A 20,984-nucleotide genomic window follows, 5' to 3' on the forward strand; every position below is an offset into this window, starting at 1 on the left:
TTTGAAAAAAGTGTTGGAAAACTGGAATTTTTAAACAAAAACACAAAAGAGAAGAAACGCGGTGCATTTTCAAGAACTCACCTCCTCTGCAATTGAATCCTTGTAGTATCGTAGACTATGGTCGGTCAGCACAAACCAATACTTCTTCCACTGCAAAAGGTGATATAAAAACAACACAACACAGGGATTAAATGACATGTGCAATTCCAAGTGTACCCTGAGTGACTGCTGTCTACTGAGTGGAGTGGTCCAGTCTGTAAGAGCTAAGCTTCTGAGGTGTGGGAGATTTATGCACCTCTTTAAAAGAGCGGAGAGATAAAAAAAAAAAAAATCATAAATAAAAATGTAAAGGGGAGAAAAGTCAAGAGCCCTTATCCTTTTAAGTTTTACCCATTGAACCCTTGCTATCAAAGTGGAAGACTGCCCTTTGAAGGCCGCTGCCCAGTGCCTTGGGTGTACCAGGGGGCGGGGGGTGGTGGGGGTGACTGTTTGACCAGATAACTTGGCTTTGATGAATTTATCATGGCTAAAAGATGTGACTGAGAGGCTGCGGGGTGGGGGGTGGAAAATCAGCTTGTGGAAGGAGAGCTGAGGCCTGCAGAGAAACAACTCCAACAGGGATAGGTGTCCTTATAGTCATGGTGAACTTGATCAATAGCTCCAAGTAAGTGGCAAACAAACAAACATATCCTATTCAAAGGGGCTCATATATTAACTGTAAACGGCGGCCGGCCCCCTCTCCGAACTGGATGGCCAGGCTCAAGGGCCTGCAGCGGCCGTTTGACCTTCGGACGCGGGAGAACGAGGGAGAAACAACTCCAACAGGGATAGGTGTCCTTATAGTCATGGTGAACTTGATCAATAGCTCCAAGTAGACACAGAGCCGAGAGCAGAAACTGCGCTGGAAGGCTATTGATTGTGGAAATCAAGCCCTTTCTACAGTATATTTGGCGCCTTTCGGCTGGTAACTGAGGTTGAGACAAACATATCCTATTCAAAGGGGCTCATATATTTCCTGTCACTTTTTAACTCAATGCAGTGGATTATGAGTAAACAGGAGTAATTTGTAAGAACAAAAGCAGGACCCACCTGTCCCTGTTCATCAAGCTTCACCATCCAACCTTTCTTGAAGTTCAGCAGGTCAGGCTGTTAAAGAGAAAGCAACATTCCAAAGGTTACACAGACAGCAAGGACATCCGGATTGGTATTCTCAAAGCTTCTAGGGAGGAGTGCTAACCAGGAACTCTCTTATGAGCAAAAAGGCAAAATCGTAACCAGAATCAGCACCCCTTCCCTAAGATTTACCATTACCAAACTAATGAAACCACTGGGCAAAGTCAATGCAATTTAGTGAAACCACACAGTTAAAACGTCATGCAGAGGAAGCTGACTGTTGAAGCTGACCGACAGTGATCCATGTGTGGCTATGGCCAGTCCAGGTCTATGGTCCACACTATCTGCAGAACTGACTAGTGAACAGTGTCCAGAAAACAACAAGAGACAGTAACTGACAGGTGTGGTCACCATAGAAGCTTCAGTGCATCACACGCACGGATTTCAACCAACACAAACTTTGGCTCTTTTTGTGGGCAAAGTTTTTGTAGACCTTTGAAGTTCTCAAACATCTTGAATTTCAGAATTTGTTTGGTGGAGATGGTTTAGATGACAATTTGAAATCATAGTAATAATTGCCCTGAATGTAAAAATAATAAATAAATAAATAGGTAATAAATAAAACTAAAAAGGTAAAGAAAAAGCAGAATCACACTGAAACACATGTCATCTGCTGGCTGTCGGGGCTAATCTGGCAGCCCGCAGAGGAGATGCTGGTGAGAAGCTTCTCTGCTGTGCTTCACGCCGTGATTGACACACGCTCACGACAGGCATTTGTGCACGGTGCTCAGGGGAAGCAGTTGAGAGTGAACACAACACACACACACCATAAACAGCAAAATCAATTATGCTCACACATACTGTACACAAACATCCAACCACTCAAACACAACTAATGTTTTTCACACACTTATGCTCATATCCTCATTCATGGAGGCAAATCAAGAAAACATGGGGCAGCCACATATCCACACACTAGCATGATTAAGTCAAGTTGAGTATGTAGGCGGATGGAAGCCAATGTGTGACCACACAGGGAGGATGTGGAGATGACCTGGGCAGGAGGAGGAGGAGGAGGAGGAGGAGAGGGGAGAACGCTAAGCCCAGCGGCGCCCCTCGCAGGAGGATTAGGACGTCCGCGTTCTCACAAAAACAACACAACAACAAAAACAACACAACAACACAAAGCCACAGAGAGACAAGATGGCAACCAGCATTAGTTGTCAGGGAGGATCCAATGGGATGTTCATGTAGACATGTAGTTTCCACAAATACTGAGGCCCTTTAGTCATGAGAGAAATTAGAGTTGAGGTTACATGCACAGTAAGTATAAGGCAAGACTCAAAAAGGACAACAGACTATTTGTCATGATGATGATGACGATGACGATGATGATGATGGAAGATACTGTTAATGGATAAGAATGAAGCATTATCTGATCTGATCTACATGAGATTAGTGCATCTACAGACTTGATGTAAACCCATTCTCTCTCTGTGATTATTTACCCAAAACACCCACGCACACACACCCACATACACACACAGTGTAACTGTAAACGGCGGCCGGCCCCCTCTCCGAACTGGATGGCCAGGCTCAAGGGCCTGCAGCGGCCGTTTGACCTTCGGACGCGGGAGAACAAGGGAGGCATTGAGAGCTGCTGGCTTCCATCGCTCCGTTTCCCCCCCTTACACCCTTGACAAACAATATTCCACCAGCTGATTACAATGCTCCCTTCTCCAGGAGAGAAAAAGAGAGAGAGAGAGGGAAAGATAATAACTAATTGAAGCCAGACAAAACGCCCTCTCTCTATGGTTCTGTCTATTATCTCGATGTTTTGAAAGTGGCTGTGAGAACACAGACTAGGTGGATGATATAGATACACACGTATGATATGGAAGTAGAACGTGGAAGAGAGAAAGAGAGAGAGGGACAGAAAAAGAGAGTGCGAGAGAGAGAGAGAGAGAGAGAAATGAGAAAAGACAGAAGAAGGAAAGATTGACCGACAGATGTAAAACTTACTGTCATGACAGACTCGGTGGTCCGGCGGTCCAGTGACTTGGCACGCCTCAGTGGAGGTAAGGCTGTGTGCTGGTAATTCTTCTGCTCCTAAAACACACAACACACACACACACACACCTTTCAATTACCTTACAATACATACTGATAACAAGCAACAGCTGAAAAGCAATGCAATATTTGTTATTAGTATACATGGCATCTTTTCCACTAAATGTGGTAATTTCTATGAGTTGATCACACAAACATGGATGGGGAGACATGAGACAGGACCGTGCAGTTCACTCAACCTTTTAACCTTGCGTGGTCATAACGATCCCAACTTTCAGACAAGGTGACACGTCGAGGTCTGGACCAAGAAGGGGTCATTGTGTATCCAAGGTTTGGTCAGAAAACCACAATGCTATTGGCGGTTTGTGGTATTACTATGGTATTGTTTTTGAATGAGCATCTAGCATGTACAGACATGGCCTCCAAAACCAAACTGAAGCGCAAAATTAAACCATCTAAAATAACTCCTAGTGATGGCCAATCATTTTAAACATGTGGCTTCTGCCTCGACCACAACATACATCCTGGCCCGGGGGAGGGAAGTCAGAAAGGGCCTTTTCCTTTGTCAGGAAAGGGTTTCATGCGCGCTTCAGATAATAGATAATATCACAACAGAATGTCAGTGGAAACAAGATCCTCATCGCTCGCATTGTGCTGAGCAGTGAGCAACCCCAAACTGAACCACAATAAATTGAAAACAGAGATAATACAGGCACAGCCCTTTTTCACATTCGTATGATGGTAGGTTGTGTGTACGTGTGTGCCTGGGAGTGTGTGTGTATGTGTGTGCCTGTGAGCGTGTGTGTGTGTGAAATGAAGAGACGAGGGCGGGAGGTGGAAGATGACAAACTACGCCAGGTACACAAAGTTTGTTTACAAATAACTAAACAAACGTGCTAAGCCAGACTGACGGCAATCCTGCTTAATCGACACACATCATTTCCAGAGACAAATTTAGCATTTAACTGTGCTGAAATATTTAGAGGGTGTTGTTGATGAAAGGGGAATCCTCTCCGATAAGAGCAAAGCAGAGGAGAGAATTACGATTACAAGAGGGGGAAGGAGCGAGTGGGAGTGGGGGTGGGGGTGGGGTGGGTGCCTGTGTGTAATGCTAAATAAAACTTAGTTCAGTGCAAGTTGCTGATCAATGTAAAAAAAAAAAAAAAAAACAGCAAGTAGAGAGAGCAGGAGAGCAGAGTCCCACAGCGATCCCTACATTAAATATGCCGCCTAAAGCAACAGCTTAAAATGGGCCACGGCTGAATTTACTGCAGAAATTGTTACTCTGCTCCAAATGGAAGGGAGTCACTCTGACCCCTGAAATACATAACCTTGACTAAATAGGTCACAGTAGACAAAAGGAAGGAAGAGCCACAATTAAAATCTAAATAATCAGCACTTGTGTGTGTGTGTGTGTGTATGTGTGTGTGTGTGTGTGTGTGTGTGTGTGTGTGTGTGTGTATATGTGTGTGTGTATGTGTGTGTGTGTGTATGTGTGTGTGTGTGTGTATGTGTGTGTGTGTGTGTGTATGTGTGAGAGAGAGAAAGAAAGAGAGAGAGAAAAAAAGAGTGAGTGTTTCTAATAAACAAAACTCAAAATCACCAAAACAATGTAGAACTAAAATACAATAGCTAAATTCCATAACCATTGACTTTTCATCTAGTTTCAAAATGACATATGATGCTAGTTCTGAAGTAAAACAATGGGTTAGTGTGAGGTCATCTTCTAATGCTATGTCTTCATTATCGCCCACGGCATTCCATGGTGAGAAATGTATAAAGCTACAGAGTAGAGACCAACGAATAGACAGGAAGCACCAGTGGTCTGGTGCAGGAGAGACGGGGAGATTAATGCCGCTTGTCCCCCAAGACTGGTATTAGTCTTGGCAGGGCTGACTGAGGACTCCAGCCCAGCCCTAACTCAGTTAGGCTCAGGTGATTGATAATACATAAACAATATTGTTGGCATGTTGGAAAGTCAGGGAGGTCTGAAATGAAATTGTTCGGTCTAAAGAGTTTTGCCTCGACCTCAACTAGGAAACGGTATTGACTGGGCTTCAGAGAGGTGACTCAAAGTGACAGATATTCAACATGGTTTCATCATGGTCTACCATGCAGGCATAGAAAGGGCAGGAGTATATGAGCACATAGGCAGGTAGAGGCAGGTGTGGGTATCTGAAGCTATCTACTGTACATGTAAAGTCAGGTGTGTGTGTGTGTGTACGTTTAGAGACAGGTACGTGCAGGTAATGGGCAGGTGTATGCGGGCTCCGTACCTCTCTGTGGAAGCGTCTTATCTCGCTACGACCCTCTCGGGCAGCGCTGCGGTCCGACTCGTCCACCTCCATGCGCTCAGTGTTCTCCAGCTCCAACGCCTCCAGCTTCTCGATCACGTTTGAGCGCCCACTGCACATAAGACAACCCAAGTTCAGATCCTAGTGCAGCACATTCCCAGCATGCATTGCTGCACTGCTGTATCACTGCTGCAGAGATGCTGACAGCAGGATGGTGGGCTACACCGTCCAGAAATGTTAAAATGTTAAGTATGTTATAAGGATTGTTTAACTGTAAAGCTTTTTGATTCTGATTTTTGAATTTGATAAGACATAGATAGCATTAACAGGCAATGGTACATCTGGGGATCTATTCATATAACATGCTTGCACACATGAATACATGTTTGGAGACATAGAAATTTAAATTACATTAATTCAAAGTCATTTAGGAATTTGCAGTCCTGGAAAAAGTAACAGAACATACAGATAGAGGAGTCAAGATCAGCCTGGAAGGCCGATCATTTATCTTTGAAAAAAAAAATTTTTAAAGACAAGATCTGTGTTATGATTGGCTGGCAACTCAATTCAACTTCTGGAAATGCAGTCGTGGCCTTCACCTGCTGCACTCTTGATTCCATAAGCAGACGCCGGTGACAACCAGTGTTTGCTTCTAATACATTCCCAAACCAACGCCGCTAATAGGCAGGCTCTAACATGTACCCACACTATCCCCCAAGCAAACAGCCATGTGCTCTACATGCTCTGAGTGCAGGAACCTGATTCACCCCGTTACGGTTGCAACCACAACAGATAAAAATCATTCTTAGTATATACCTCTTTGGTGAGGCAACATTGGATTATGCAAGGTCTTGAATGGCATCGTAATTGTTTTGCAGTGATTAAGCCTCTAAATGCTGTTTTTACATCACACACACGCGGCATCTGCTCATGTGCATGGTCTGCTTTGTGCTGGACTGTCAAGTTGTAATAGCTGAGGCATTCCAGCCATCCCATAAAATAAAAGCAAAGGGGGTGTTCAAGAACATTGCCAGTTTGACGCATTTTCAGACAATGCCCTCTTTTCTTTTCTCTTTAAAGAAAAGCATACGGAATTCAGTTTACCGAGAGCCAGTTGGAAATATTAAATTACCCCCCTCTTTTTTTAAACATTGACCTTATTTGGGTGGTGGTGGTGGGTTGGGGGGGCTGACAAGACTGCCGGTCCTCCTTAAAAGGCAATAAGAGAGAAAACCAGTGAGGTATTTGGGCCACGTGACCTCTCCTCATCTTATTGGCTGCCGTCCCTTGAGTGGCACAGCTCCCATAAACCCAAATTAGACCAAATTTAAGTTCTCCCCTCTTTTTCTCCCTCTCCTTATGTGATAGGCAGTCTCTCAGGAGGTCTGCAAACCCGCAAAGGAGTTTGGGATGTTGGACGGGGGATGGCTTTAGGAGTGTTTTGGGGAAGAGGAGGGGAGAAGGAGGAGGAGGATTAGGGTATGCCATATCTTAGTGTCTGAGAAAAAAGGGAAACTGTCACCCTCTTTGTTTGAAATGCCCCACTCTGTTGGCTTCTGACCTTCGACGGGAACCCTGGGCACTCCAGGTCAATCACTGACTACAAAGAGTGTTTACGGAGACGCGTGTTTATCTTCAACGTGAGCCCATGACTAAACGAATGAAAGACGAGGGCCAAAAAAAGCCAAGCCGCGATCAAGAGACGGATCTCTTGGTGCATTAGCAAAGCATGAGAGAAGGGGCCTTTCTCGCCGCTGTGCGAGAGACATAGTTTTGCACTTGGTGCTGGCCTAATAAGGCAGGATCGGTGTAGCCTCTCTAGTGGGTACTATCCTCTGTGAGCCTCATTGGCGCTGTCTGATCATTCCTAGAAAGGCCCTGGTTGAGCGCCACTCGCCTCACCGCATGCCTTTAAAAGGAGAAGTGGGGAGAGAGAGAGAGAGAGAGAGAAGAGAGAGAAAGAAAGAAAGAAAGAAAGAAAGAAAGAGCGAATAGAGGGAGAGAGAAAGGATGAGTGGCAAGACTGACAAGTAGGGATGGCTTAAGAGAAGAGGGGGGGGTGAATAGAGAGAAAAAGAGACTGGATATGTTGAAAGATAGATAGATAAAGAGCGTGTGGGGATGATGGAGGAAGAGAGAAATATGCAGAGGGGAAAAAACACAGAGGGATATGGGTGGAGGGAGCAGGGATGGAAAGAGACACACAGAGCCAAGCTGGGAACGGCGAAAGCAGGATAGACCCTCTGACCTCCCTGGGCTTAGGAACAGAGGGACTGATATGTGAACAAACACTAGGATGAACAGAGAGAGAGAAAGAGAGAGAGGGAGAGATGAACGGAGAAAGGGAGAGAGGGAGCTAGAGAAAAGAGCGATGGATAAATGGAGTGATGTATAGAAAGATGGGTAGGGAGATGGGGAGAGAGAGATGGATAGTAAGAGATGAGAGCAATAGAGAGAGATGAGAGAGAGCAGGAAAACAAAAATAGAGTGAGAGAGAGCACTAGAGAAGTGAAGCGCTGAAGGACAGGGGGAAAGATGTTCAGAAAACTGTCCCTGTGTTCTGAGCTGAGGAACATAGAGTGAGAGTGGAAGAGAGATGTAAAGAGGGGGAAGTGAAGACACAATGAAGGTGTGAAGTAAGGAATAATGGCCGCCGAGGTGTCCTGTTATACGGAATTAATGGACGAGGGCGAGAGGCAAAGAACTCCCCGACGCGCAGCGGAGTTGCCTCCACCAGAGTCCATTAATTCCGTATAGCAGGACACCTCGAAGGACGTTATCCCGCTTATCACCCGGTTGCCACTATAGGCAATAGTCATGCCTTTATAGCACGCAAAGGAAACAAGCGGTTCCATTTAAAAAGAAGCCGAATTGTTTGTCTCTATAACAGAGATAGCATGGACAGTTAGCTTGTTGCATAGCCTGCTTCCTGGCTTAACCGTCGTCTTCCTATGGTTGGTTTAGTTACCAATCAAGCATTTTTTTTTTTTTACCAGATCTACTTCATAGATGTTGCGTTATTCAGAATTAATAGCCACCCCACCAACGAATCAGAAAAGAGTATTGGTTCTTTCCGGGTGATGATAGACAAATAACAGAGAGTGATTTTGAAGCCCCCCCCCCCCCCCCCCCAATCCACACACCTCCTCTCCGGGCTGAGGGGCGTCTCCTGACCCTCTGGGCTATGCGCCCTGCTCCTCTTCTCCGCCTTGCGCGCCTCCGCCTCAAGGCGGCGTGAGCGCGGCGTGTCGTGCAGCCCGCGGTGGTGGTGATGGTGGTGGAGGCCGCGGCCGGCCCCGGGCTCGCCGGCGGCCGGGTGGCTGTCGCTGCTGGCCACCGTGCTGCCGCTGGCATCCGAGTCCAGCGAGCTCATGGAGCCGCTGATGTGCGAGCCGTTGGACAGCAGGCTGCTGCCCGACGGGAAGGGGTCGCTGGGCGCCGGGGAGAGGCAGCGTGGGATGCCCCCGCCGACGCTGCCGAAGCTGTGGCGGCTGGACGAGCTGCCCGTGGGCGACAGGAGCTCGTGGGAGGGTACCGCCGCCGGGGGGAACGGACTCCGGTCCATTTCGTCACCATTCACGGAGCCCTGGTCTGAACTGCGACTGACCGATGACCCCTCGCCTGTGGAAGGACACATTAACATCAATCCCTCAACAATCAGGAGAAAATCTGATTTACTGTCAATAATCTGACATGTTTCACTTTGACATTACTGTAGTCGTAACCTCCCACTTATATCAGTAAAATAAATCATCAATAAAGTACTTTAGCCATCCATCAATCCATCTACTAATAGCAGCTATTACATACGCCTTTAAAAAAAGGGATAAACTGCACATGGCTCACTACCAAGAACTAGTTTCCAAGAATAAGGGCAGGCCAGCCTGTCTTGCCTATACATGTCAGGTCTCACACACCTATACCAACCTGGGCGATATATCAGTATTACGACTACGACCGATATATTTTTGAAAACGATATGTAGTTGAGACAATATCGTAATACCGGTATTATGTCAAATAATGGGCCATTTTATCAAAGCCACTTGTGTTCTGTGTTTCAGACCATTCAGATAGCCGCAGCTCTGCTCAACTGCGCCCCTGCATGTGCACGTTCTCCCTCGCAGCACTACCAACTTTCAAACATGACGGACATGGAGTCAGATTTTGTTTACCTTGATCAGAGGGTGCTGATGCCTATTCCGTCGGCACATCAAGACCGAGAATTCTCGTTGTGAAATCAAAATTGGAGCTCCAAGCGGTTTTGTACATGCAGATTTAAGTTACAACACTGTTTAAAGCTCTTCAAATGACAGTAAAATGTCATTTTTGGTACATAGCCTAGCTAATTTAAATACACTGATGAATGCTTGCGTTTAGCGATATACAGTAGCAGATCTAAAGTCCTCAGGGAGACAACCTACACGCTGACTTTATTAAAAGAATATGCACGCAGGGACTCGCGAGCAGTTAGGGGCATTATTTTGTATGATTCCTGAAACCCCATTCAATTGTGCATAGGGATACAAAACGACGGTAGCGTCTATCACACTCTTGATGAGTGACTCAGTTACGTTGTTTAAGTAGCCTAATTGTTTGAAACTATTTTTGTTGTTGATAGCAACATGTCTAGGCCATCATTGGCTACATTTGCTTGTCATCTAGGCCCTATCAAACCCTTACGGGTAAAAAAACTGCATTGTGTGACAAAACTGCAGGTTTTTTCAATATTTTTGTGCCCAAAATATTGCATTGTGCAGCACAATGTAGGCCTGCGTTGTCAGTCAGGGTCAACTTTTGGCCTTTTGTTATTTGCACAGCTTTATCAGAGCAACTGTAGCCTATGCCTATTGTAGGCCTATGTTATTGTTTACACTTTTTTTGCACAGCTGTGTTAGAGCAGTCTGAAATCATTAGGGCCCGAGCACCGAAGGGCGCAAGGCCCTATTGTTTTTGTAAGGATTATTATTATTATTATTATTATTATATTAACTTGGCGAAATTATTAATTTGAATACCCTTCCACATAAACAATAAATGAGTCATAATTCACCATGCATGGCTTGAAATGTTTTAAATTTCACAGGTCATTGAAAACCATGTTCCTAGACGGTTTGTCAGATTCATATAAGTTATATATTTGATATGATTTTAATATCTCACCACATAAACAGGAAATGTGTCATAAATCACAGTGCATTGAATGAATGGTCTGAAACTTCTCAGGTTAATAGATATCATGATTATGATGATATCCAGACACCCAATGGGCCTGCCTGGCATAGTGCCACCACAGTCTGGCCAAGCAGGAAATGTGCCAGAAATGGACAATGCCTTAAGTGATTGATCTGAAACTTTATAAAATATCAGATATCATTATTGTAATGATATTCACATTCATAATTCACAGGCCTAGCATAGCGCCACCATCTGGCCAAGCAGGAAATGTGCCAGAAATGCTCTATGCTTTGAATAAATGTTCTGAAACTTCTCATGTTAATAGATATTATGATTATATCCAGACACCCAATGGGCCTGCCTGGCATAGCGCCACCACCTGGTCAAGCAGGAAATGTGCCAGAAATGGACAATGCCTTAAGTGATTGATCTGAAAGTTTACAAAAAATTTGGATATCATTATTGTGATGATATTAACATGTGTAATTTCCATGCCTAACATAACGCCACCATCTGGCCAACCAAAAAGTGTATCAGAAATGTACTTTGCTTAAAATGAATGGTCTGAAATTTCTCATTCTTTGCTTAAAATGAATGGTCTGAAATTTCTCAGGTTAATATATATTATGATTATGATGACACCCAATGGGCCTGCCTTTGCATTGCGCCGCCACCTGGCCAAGCAAGTACATGTGGCAGAAAATAAAATACAAAAACAAATAGCACACGCATCAAATATGTACATTTCACAAATGCACCACGTCGGTGCTTTGTTGGATTCCGACATGTCACAGGTTGCGGCCCGCAGGTGCTCGGGCACGCCATTGCCACTTGCGGCTATATTTCTAATTAAAGCTGGTTGAGTGAATACGAAACACTTAGCTCTTTCTGTTTAAAATATCGATATATATCGTATATCGCCAATCAGCTCCAAAATATATTGGGATATCAGTTTTGGTCCATATCGCCCAGCCCTACTCCTTGTGCAGTTAAATATTTACAAACAGGTATGTGCTGTGTAGCCTACTTTTTCTTATTTGCATAGTATGCCAATTGGTTTATTATATTGGCTTTTAACGGTAGCCTATGTTTTGTGTTACCTTTACTGTTTTCTTGTTGTAAAGCTGTAGGCCTGTGTTGCCAATCAGGGGCGACCGAATATTGTTATTTTGCACAGCCCTCAGAGCAACTGTATGCCTATATGTTATTATATGTATATGTTATTGTTTACACTTTTTTGCACAGCTCTGTTAGATCAGTCTGAAATGAATATAATTAAAACCGGCTGTGTTGTCATAATTGTTGTGTTGAGTGAATATATGAAGCACTTCGCTCTTTCTGTTTGAAATATCAATATCGTATCGATATCGTATATCGCCAATCAGCCCCAAAATATCGGGATATCAGTTTTGGTCCATATCGCCCAGCCCTACAAGCATACACCTGTTCTTCTTAAGACCCCTTACCTGCCGAGGGTGACCCCAGGGGCGCCATGTCGGGGGACGACCACACCTGGCCCACGTCGGCCTCGCGGCTCTGCAGCTCCTCCTGCCAGATGATGGAGCTGGAGTCCGGAACCTTCTCCGCCTCGGGGATCCCAGAGCCAGTCACGGCCACTTTGGCCGGACCGGGTTCCTGAGGACAACCACAAGGACAAACATTTGTTTACATTTGGGCTAAAGGTCATTCAGATGTTGGGAAATGATGAGGGTAGCAGTGGCAGTAAATTGTATCCACAAACACTGTTTCCCTTCACTATAATGTCAAACATTCCAGACAAACTCGATTTGAAAAAACATTTTTACTGATACCATCAAATTTGACAAGACCGTTTAAAAAAAAAAAAAACGATATATAGCATGAAAACAGCTGTGCAACCAATAAACAATCATGAGTGAGAAAGACCAGAGAGCAAGCATTCATTAGTTGGCACACCAGATGTGGGTATTACGTAGTAGCTTGAATATCAAACTCTCATCGCCAACACAAACTATTTGAGGTATTCTCAACCCTGCGAACCAACAGGGAACAGCCCTCAGCAGACACAGCTTGAGTTTGATTGCAACACCAGTGTGTGTTTGTGTGTGTGTGTGTGCAGCTGGAATGGCAGCTGCGGCCCTGGCTCCAACCTGGGACGTGGCCGGCTCCACCTTGCGCTTCTTCTTCTGGTTTTGCTTGTTGGTTCTTGGGTAGACCACCAGCTGCTCGCTCCATCTGTTAAAACATGGCAGAGGGGGCACACAGAGATGAATCCTAACCCCACGCCTGCCCGCCCGCCCGCCTGTCGGTCTGCAGCAGGACTCTACTGGACATTACTTTTGACTTGAGTGACTGCTGTTGCTTTTCCATTGTGTCATTGTTTCACACAGTCAGCTCACCAAGAAGCCCAATGCTACTCAAGTAGATCAGGTGATCAATTATGGCGATAACAATATCAAAGGGTTTTATTTCTAATCAGCCCCCTGAAGTACTGAATAATACGCAGGCTGGCCTTTCTAATACACAAAACTGATTTCAACAGGATGGAGAATGCCTGGTCTTGCAGTTTTATATTAGATTAGCAGATGCACAATCAACGCTAATGTCCTTGCTCAGGTTACAAATAGGGCAGCATGTGGGATAGCTACTTCTCATTTGAATATAGGGTTGCGTACAACATGTAAGTACACAGACATTGCCCTTATTTCTTTCTCAGACGTCTACGTTTCAGAAACTAAGGTGAGCTACAGGCTTCCTGTTCTAAGGACTGCAGGTTTGCGCTAACGTCCATACCCATTGATAATCTCCTTGTTGTCTCCGCGGATGAAGTACTCCTGCTCCGGCGTGATGATGCACAGGGCATTCTTCTGGCCAGTCTTGGGCTCGGCATCGATTACGTCAGTGCAGAGGTTCATGTTGACCGTGCCTTGAGGCAGTGTGCTGGGCTGCAAAAGGTCAGTAGCAAAACAAAGCTATTAGTCAGCCACTGGACTCATAGAGGCCCATTAGCAATGGAGACATGATATTGCCTGCCTAAGCTGTAGTTTGACAATGCTATGTTTTGGAAATGTTTAGGGGCGTGACTGGGTTTTGGCCGCCTCGTTGGAAGTTAATTGGCCAATTAAAGAAATTGACCAGCACAGTGAGAGGACAGTTGTCTGATTTCTCAACGCTCACTGACAGAAAGGTTACTCTCAGAAAAATAGACAATGCACAAGGGCTGACCACAGTGTTTAGAGCAGGGCAGTCATAAAGCTCTGTTTTGACATGTCCAGAACTGGTGCTCTATAAACCTGTTGCCCTTTGAAAAGGTCATGTCAGGAAAAAGTGTGTACTAAGAAAGCAAACAAACAAACAAACAAACACTGTGGCATCCAAGCAAAGAGCAGACTTCTAATGGGGGAAACTCACACAAACAACCACAAATAAAACTAAAGGGCATTATTTCCTATTAAATTAAAGAAAGCTCTGTGATGTTCATGTCTTTAATGCGTGCATATGGATGTGTGTGTGTGTGTGTGTGTGTGTGTGTGTGCGCGTTTTCAAGTGTCCTGAAGCAATCTTATCTGCCCCTACTGTAAGGTCACTCGGCGGTTATCAAAAATTCGCCATGGCAACAGGCGAAATCCTTTCGGTTCCAGGGCTCGCCAGCTGAATGGAGGAGGTGACAGCATAGAAAGCCAGGACTAAGCCTCTTTTGTGAGTGTAGGCAAGCAGGGGGGCACACTGTGTGTATGTGAGGGGAAAGGGAGAGAGTGTGTGTGTGAGTGTGTGTGTGAGAGTGTGTGTGAGAGTGTGTGTGTGAGCGTGCATATGTGGGGGTGGGTATAGGGGCTGGGCCGACGTGGCTGTGCCTTTGCGCTCTAACGCAAAGGGAGCGCCTGAATGTGTGTGTGAGTGTGAGAGACAGAGAGAGAGACAGAGACAGAGAGAGGAGAGAGAGGGACAGAGAGCTTTCCACATTCCTCGGCAACAAAGAAGCAGACAAAAAAAGAAAAAAGAAAAACCCCTCTCGGAACGGCACATGTAAAATAACAAATCCCGCTCGGGGGCATCCGACTCCCGACCATCAGGCTCCCACGACCCGTGAACCAGATCAGAAAACCCCAGCGAGCCGTCCCACTGAAAGTTCCACTTTCTTGACTTTTTCCTCACTCATAAAGCTCATGAATCAAAGCCAAGCAAACAACACGGCCATTAGTCAATGCCTATGTCCATCATCCGTGCTATTGGGAGGGAGTATTATTCATGACCACGGCCACATCTCGTATTCTTGCCAACACACCAGAAAGGCCCCAGTGTGCCCGACAGGACCCTGCAGTGTTTCTCTTTCTCTCCTTTGCTTTCTCTTTTTCTTGTCTGTTATCAGACTTCTGATGGCTGCAGATGTAAAACAGGTGCTGCTGCCCACTTCCCCACCACCATCACCCCCTCAAACTCAACCCCCCCCCCCCGATTCCTTTTATGGCCTTTTTAAGTGATCCTGCTTTATTAAAAGCTCCCAGTAAACCCCAGGGACGGCCAAATATGGCAATTACAGTGTGTCACAGTTATAAATTCCAGCAGGACTCTGTTTCTGTTGTGTTGCGCGAGAAAGAGAGAGGAGGCTGCTGGGAAGAGGGGAGAGGAAGGCTGGATGGGTAATCAGACACCGGGGGATTGGTGTGTGTGTGTGTGTATGTGTGTGTGTGTGTGTGTGTGTGTGTGGTTAGTACAGTGCAGTGGACAAAGAGTTTCACATCACTCTGTATTGAGAGCCCCGACATGAAACCAGCCAGAGGAAGGGAGACATCTTCCCCTTGCCAGAATAGCATCAGGCGTTCAATGCTTAGCTCCACTCTAATGGGCCTCACATATCATAACATTGCAAGTGTGTGTGTGTGTGTACAGTAAATGGTGTGTAAACGGCACTTTGCCTGGTCTTACTTCTGAGCGAGAGTGAGCAGATAACACAAGTGAATCAGTCCCTCGTAACAATCTCACAGACCACATATGGACATGCAGTAGGCCACATACCAAAGTTCTGCTCCAATTTACAGAGCTCTTTGGACTTTCTAAAGGGGGGAGTCAATTCAAGGGCTCACAGATAAGGCCTACAGATATGCACATGTACATATGGGTGGCCACTAATCTATTACACTGTGGGAGGAGGGACAAAAATGGATAAGCTTACTGTTTACTAGCACTATAGGACACCCACCTCCACAGTCACTACCAGGGTATTGTATGAGGTCATTTTTTATTTTTCCCACAGAACTGGAGCCAGAGCGACAGATATGACAGTCAGAGGGAAAGAGAGAGAGAGTAAGAGAAAGAGAGAGAGAGAGAGGTAGAAAGAGAAAGAGTGAGAGGGAGAGAAGGAGGAGGGAGATAGGAGTCTGGGTGCACAGAACGTGCACTGGCAGTCACACAAAGGATCCCTTCTGCCAAGTCTGTCATTCATACGTTTCAGATTATCATGGATCTCATTTCCCAACATGGGATCGAATCTTATACCTCTGCACTGCCTGAAAACGAAGTCTCTTTTTAGAGTTTTGTTCTATTTTTACACTGATGGGAGATATTACATGTTACCACAGTAGAACAGCTTAATGTAGCAGCAAGTTAGTTCATGAAAGTTTCAGAGTTAAATAATTATTTTCTCTAACAGATACAATGTGATAACTATTTAACTACTAACTGTTAACGATAAAATGGGGAAAAGCGATTGTGATTTTCCTCCCATTGGCTTTTCATAAAATTCAGCAAATTCCTCAAAAACTAGCTGTCCGCTCACTCTGTTTGTACACAGTCGTGGGTTCCGTACGAGAGGAAACATAGTGGCTCGGCCCAACCCATAAACAATCCCAGCCAATCAACAACACAGCTCTTCAAGAGCACAGAAGATTTTGATTGGCTGTTGAGCTCAAATAACACCAACCAAACCAAAACTGAACAGCAAGCTCTGCCTTTAATTCCCCATATACATTACAACACATGACGCCAGTATGAGTTTCTCTAGTTGCAATGTGCAGAAAGTAGTGGTGATATTCTTCAGAGCTGTGACAAAGAATAAAGGTGTCATGGACATGACGCTGAACCAATCAAACATGAACTAGAGAGGGCATATTGAACTGAAAAACCTGTTATGAGAAGCCATCTTACTTAAAGACTGACTTTCCAAAAAAAAAAAAGCCAGTGGCAAGACGAGTCAGACGCCACATCACCAGATACATATTATAGGCCATACATGTGCCTGAACATGCAGTGGCCTCAATCAAAAATATGCAGGGGGGGGAGAAGGACTGCTTTCTCCAGCATCTCCCCTCCCACATTGGCAGTCCCAAACTATTTCAGGGCAATAAAAAAAAAAAAAAAGAAACAAGCTCCATAATTTGATTCGACACCTGGCAACTTCACCAACCTCAGGGAGGCTTCTGGAAGCCGCCTCAGCTTCGCTCCCAAGCCTGCCTAACTGTCTCCCGTGCAATCAGGAGCAGAAGCTGTTTTTCTTTCATGGCGGTGCAGAAGCCCTGGCTGCCGTTCCTTCTTCCACTAAGTTTGATTATTTGCTATCCTTTGGTGTTCTTTTTATTCCGCTTGTTCTATCCCAGGTCTGGTTACAGAAATAGGTATTGTGGTAAGTGGGGGGGTGGAATGTAAACCTTTTGGACATATTTGACATTGTCATGTGGTTTCTGGGGGGGCTTATCCTCTCTGGCTATAGCGCCCTCACTGACGGCGGCTGCTGCTTAAGTTTCACCAAATATGGGCATATTGAAGGAATGCTGCTCCACTCTCGGACTCCGTGCTCGGAGCATCTCCTTCGGACGGCGGAAACAGCGCCGCATGGGCCTCAGAGGCGACGCGCATCTCACGCATTAAGAGTTCCAACAAGCCCTGGGTAATCGGCTCAATTTCAGCCGGAGGCTTTTTTTTTTGGTTGTTGTTATGTTTCGGGGGCTGTTAGAAGAATCCGATGGGAAGTTTTGTTTTCACATGTATGAATTAACATTTCTTCCTCCTTCTGTTGGAGTTTATTTTATTTCCTATGAAATTATAATTCCAACATAATTCATGCTTAAGTGTTTAGATTTGGTCAGAATGGAAACCCAACGATGTCTCAATTGAGCAGCTATGCGACTTCTTTCAGGCCAAGCACTGCTCGTTGATGCCAAGTGATTTTTTTCCCCCTCTCTCTCTCTAGAAATCAAACGATTCCTTCTGCCAAATCAGGGTAAAGCAAATCAATTCAGAAAGTAAGGCAAATCCATTTAGCTGCTTTGATACCTGTTTTTGCTGGGAGTCATGCGTGTTGCTGTCTATTCAATTCTCCTGTTGGCAATGGTTGAAACCATCGCCTACTAATCTCGTAAAAGGAGAACAGTGCCACCTCTATTACTGTTGCAAACAACAGCGTGCGAGGAGTTTGGGAGTTTCTCAAATCTCAGACACACACAACTTCCTCCAATGCATTAGTGCTCCACCTCAGGAGCATAACTTATCCCCCCACAAACCCATCAACTAAATAAGAAAGCCGTCTCGCAGCGTCTCTCCCACTCCAGGTCATTCTGTTATCTTTCACAGCGATCCCAATTCAGCCGGCTCTCAGGGGAGCCTCGCCGCAACCTGCAAACGATGTTTTAATTTCAGCTCTTCAGACTATGGAGGTGCTCCAAGAGACAACGTTTTTTTTTTTCTCTCTCGTTCTCTCTTTTCCCTGACCTAATTTCCAGGCCTCCCTGAGACTTCCTTTCAGCAGATGAAAAGAGGCCGAGAAAGACAATGAGGTCTGACAGCATTCTCATGGGCCAACAATGGGAGGAAAAGCCGTATTGCTCTGAAGTGGTGACGGCTAAAGCCAGCTCCTGCCACACGCTGGAAATCACCTCAATCTGCACGTGGCCTTCACTCTACCTTCCCGGAGATATGATATAAAAAAAACAATACCAAAAAAAAAAGGGCGAACTCTACTCTGCAAACCTGATGGAATCTCTCTGGCATCTTGCATGTGCAATGTGCGCGCTTTTGACATGGTGCGGACTAGCCGAGCTGAAGTTCACATTAAGACACTAATAAGGTGATGGGAGTGAACGGGAGGGAGAGAGAAGAGCATATTTATCTGGACGCTTCTGCAGCCGCGGGGGCCCTCTCGAGAAAGCTCTTCGTCTTCCTGACAGGCAGTCAGCGTGTGGGCCTCACTGTTTACATACAAACGGCCTAATCTCCAGGCCGATCAAGCGGCTAATTTGGTCGCCCGTGTCGCATTCCAGCGAGACGGACAGTCCAGACCAAGAGCCCATTAACTCCAGTGCTTTGGTGACGTTCTGCTCGCCGCCTACACGTTGCCATCTCGCTCAGTTGCTCGTCTGCCTTCCCTTCCCCCCCATTACGTCTCTCTGAACTTGTTTGTGGCTTTGAAGTGTCTGCTTACTACTGAGGCGGAGCGACTTGAATGTCATGTGTGGATCTTTTTTTTCCTGTTCAAATGGCATTTTGAAGTGGCCAGCCCGGGTTCATGGCCAGTTTTTGCCTTGTTATGTAAACACAAATGACGCAGTTTGAGTCCAACTCTTTCTCAGTTGAGGAAATATACAAATGTTCTCCAAAGAGAGTATAAAAAATATTATAGCTAAGGACATTTGATAAAAAAAAAAACAATTAACCCAGTTTTAAACACCCACAGACCATGGAAACAGCTCTTACCGATTCGTCCAATGCAAAGCGTAGGCAGCCATGTTCGTAGAGTACAAAGAACCGCCGCTGCCATTTCTGCAATCAAATGAGAAGAGTTCAAGCATAATTAAATCAGACTACAACATTCCTCATGTGGTTGACCCCTTCTTCCAGATAAACGTCATCTGTTTCAAGCAAAGACCACTATAGGGTTTGGGTGTTACAGTTAACTACTTTGCAGTTCATTATACGAGACATTTTCCCAAAATCCCTTTGTTACACTTTTAATAGCGTAGGCAATGCATCACTGTGCATTTTGCTCATGAATCACATGTACAGACTGCACAATGCATCAAGTGCATGAAAAAACGTGCAATGCTCCTTCCCCCATTTCTTACTGTACTAGATTCTCCTGAACCCCCACCCCCATCTTACCCGTGATCTTTGCATAGGATTGTCAAAGTCCGTTCCCTCTGGAGCCAAACACAGCCAGCCTCCATATATAGGTTTGGCCTGGAAAAGAGTGAGAGAGAGAAAGACAGTAAATTAGGCAATGATTAAAACTGTGCACCAGCTTTGAGAGAGACGCACTTTGGCAACCAGATGTCGAACGCATTTCTCTCCCCCATAAGGTTTTAATAAGGGAGGGTGTTCAGTTTAGTTTCCTCTGTAATATTTGGTCTACTTTGCTCTCTGTGTATACTGATAAAACAGACTTTATTTGGTGAGGAGAGTGGCTGGAGTCAACACTGTTTCATTCCAACAGAAACATAGTCACAGTTTGATTGAAGTGGCATTCGCTCACGATGACAAGCCCAGGAAAATGACATGGTCAAAGCTGTTGTTGAGGTTTTTTCTTTTGTTGTCAGGAAAGATGAAAAGGCTCATAGTGAGACTTGAGAAGAGCAAGGCAGGTTTCCCTCCCACTGTTTGCACTTCATAAAAGCTCACGATGACCTAAATGTATGTCTCTGGCCTGCAGCAGTCACTGAACCTGTAAGACTATTTCGCCCAAGGGGTTCTGAGGAAGCGTCTCACCTGCCTTCACGACAGGCAATTTACAACCACAGGGCCGCCAACTAAGTGACAGTCAATAACACCTTCATTTTCCTCCTGCTGCCGCTAGTCCATCAAGAATTGATTTACTTCTCTCTACAGCATAAAATAAAAACGAAACCGGCAAAGAAATGTGGGAGTAAGGGAAAACCTTGCATGAGAACAGAGCAGCCTGGCCTGCAAAATATTAACCTTAACAACGCATTATTGCACAGTGGTTCAATGGTTCATCTTGCAAAAATGTCAGTGCTAGTCATTCAACTGGTGACGGCAGCGGCAAGGAGGAACTCAACGTGTAAGCAATAAAGAGGCTTCTTATTGCTCATCAGCAAGTGGAAAACATCAAATCCATGGATAACACCAGTGATCACCCTCCAGTTTATGACCGTGCGCACACCTGAAAAGCTTTACGATTCAAAACCCCTCATAGATTTTGGCCGATGAACTAATTTTCTCCAGGCCTCATTCTCTAAAAATAAAGCAGGGGGGCGGGGGGGGGAGGGGGGCGCGGGTGGAAGGTCGGATGGAGTAAAGAAGAAAAAAAAAAATAGCTACAGAAAAACAAAACAAAAACACAGCTGGTCCCATAGCATGTGGTGCTGCGGAGCCAGGAGAGGTCCGCCACGCCCTGCTCTTCCTC

At 45.3% G+C, this 20,984-nt stretch overlaps 1 protein-coding gene and 1 long non-coding RNA gene across 5 annotated transcripts in view; one reads left to right on the forward strand and one right to left on the reverse strand.

Annotated features, from left to right (window-relative positions):
* Window positions 1-20,984, reverse strand: part of LOC121700522 (myosin phosphatase Rho interacting protein) — a 43,377-nt gene that overhangs the window by 17,294 nt on the left and 5,099 nt on the right. For all 4 annotated transcript variants that reach the window (XM_042083529.1, XM_042083530.1, XM_042083531.1 and 1 more), the window contains exons 2-11: window positions 19,724-19,801; window positions 19,319-19,384; window positions 13,427-13,578; window positions 12,784-12,868; window positions 12,121-12,289; window positions 8,621-9,098; window positions 5,460-5,589; window positions 3,136-3,222; window positions 1,090-1,146; window positions 82-150 (exon numbers count right to left, since the gene is read on the reverse strand). In XM_042083529.1, the coding sequence (XP_041939463.1) occupies window positions 82-150; window positions 1,090-1,146; window positions 3,136-3,222; window positions 5,460-5,589; window positions 8,621-9,098; window positions 12,121-12,289; window positions 12,784-12,868; window positions 13,427-13,578; window positions 19,319-19,384; window positions 19,724-19,801 (1,371 nt within the window). The remainder of the gene's footprint in view (window positions 1-81; window positions 151-1,089; window positions 1,147-3,135; window positions 3,223-5,459; window positions 5,590-8,620; window positions 9,099-12,120; window positions 12,290-12,783; window positions 12,869-13,426; window positions 13,579-19,318; window positions 19,385-19,723; window positions 19,802-20,984) is intronic.
* Window positions 8,241-20,013, forward strand: LOC121700530. The gene is made up of 3 exons (XR_006027251.1): window positions 8,241-8,354; window positions 15,346-15,349; window positions 20,003-20,013. It is a non-coding gene; the product is annotated as an uncharacterized LOC121700530 (long non-coding RNA).

The sequence above is a fragment of the Alosa sapidissima genome, chromosome 24 (assembly GCF_018492685.1).
Source record: "Alosa sapidissima isolate fAloSap1 chromosome 24, fAloSap1.pri, whole genome shotgun sequence".
Taxonomy (NCBI): domain Eukaryota; kingdom Metazoa; phylum Chordata; class Actinopteri; order Clupeiformes; family Clupeidae; genus Alosa; species Alosa sapidissima.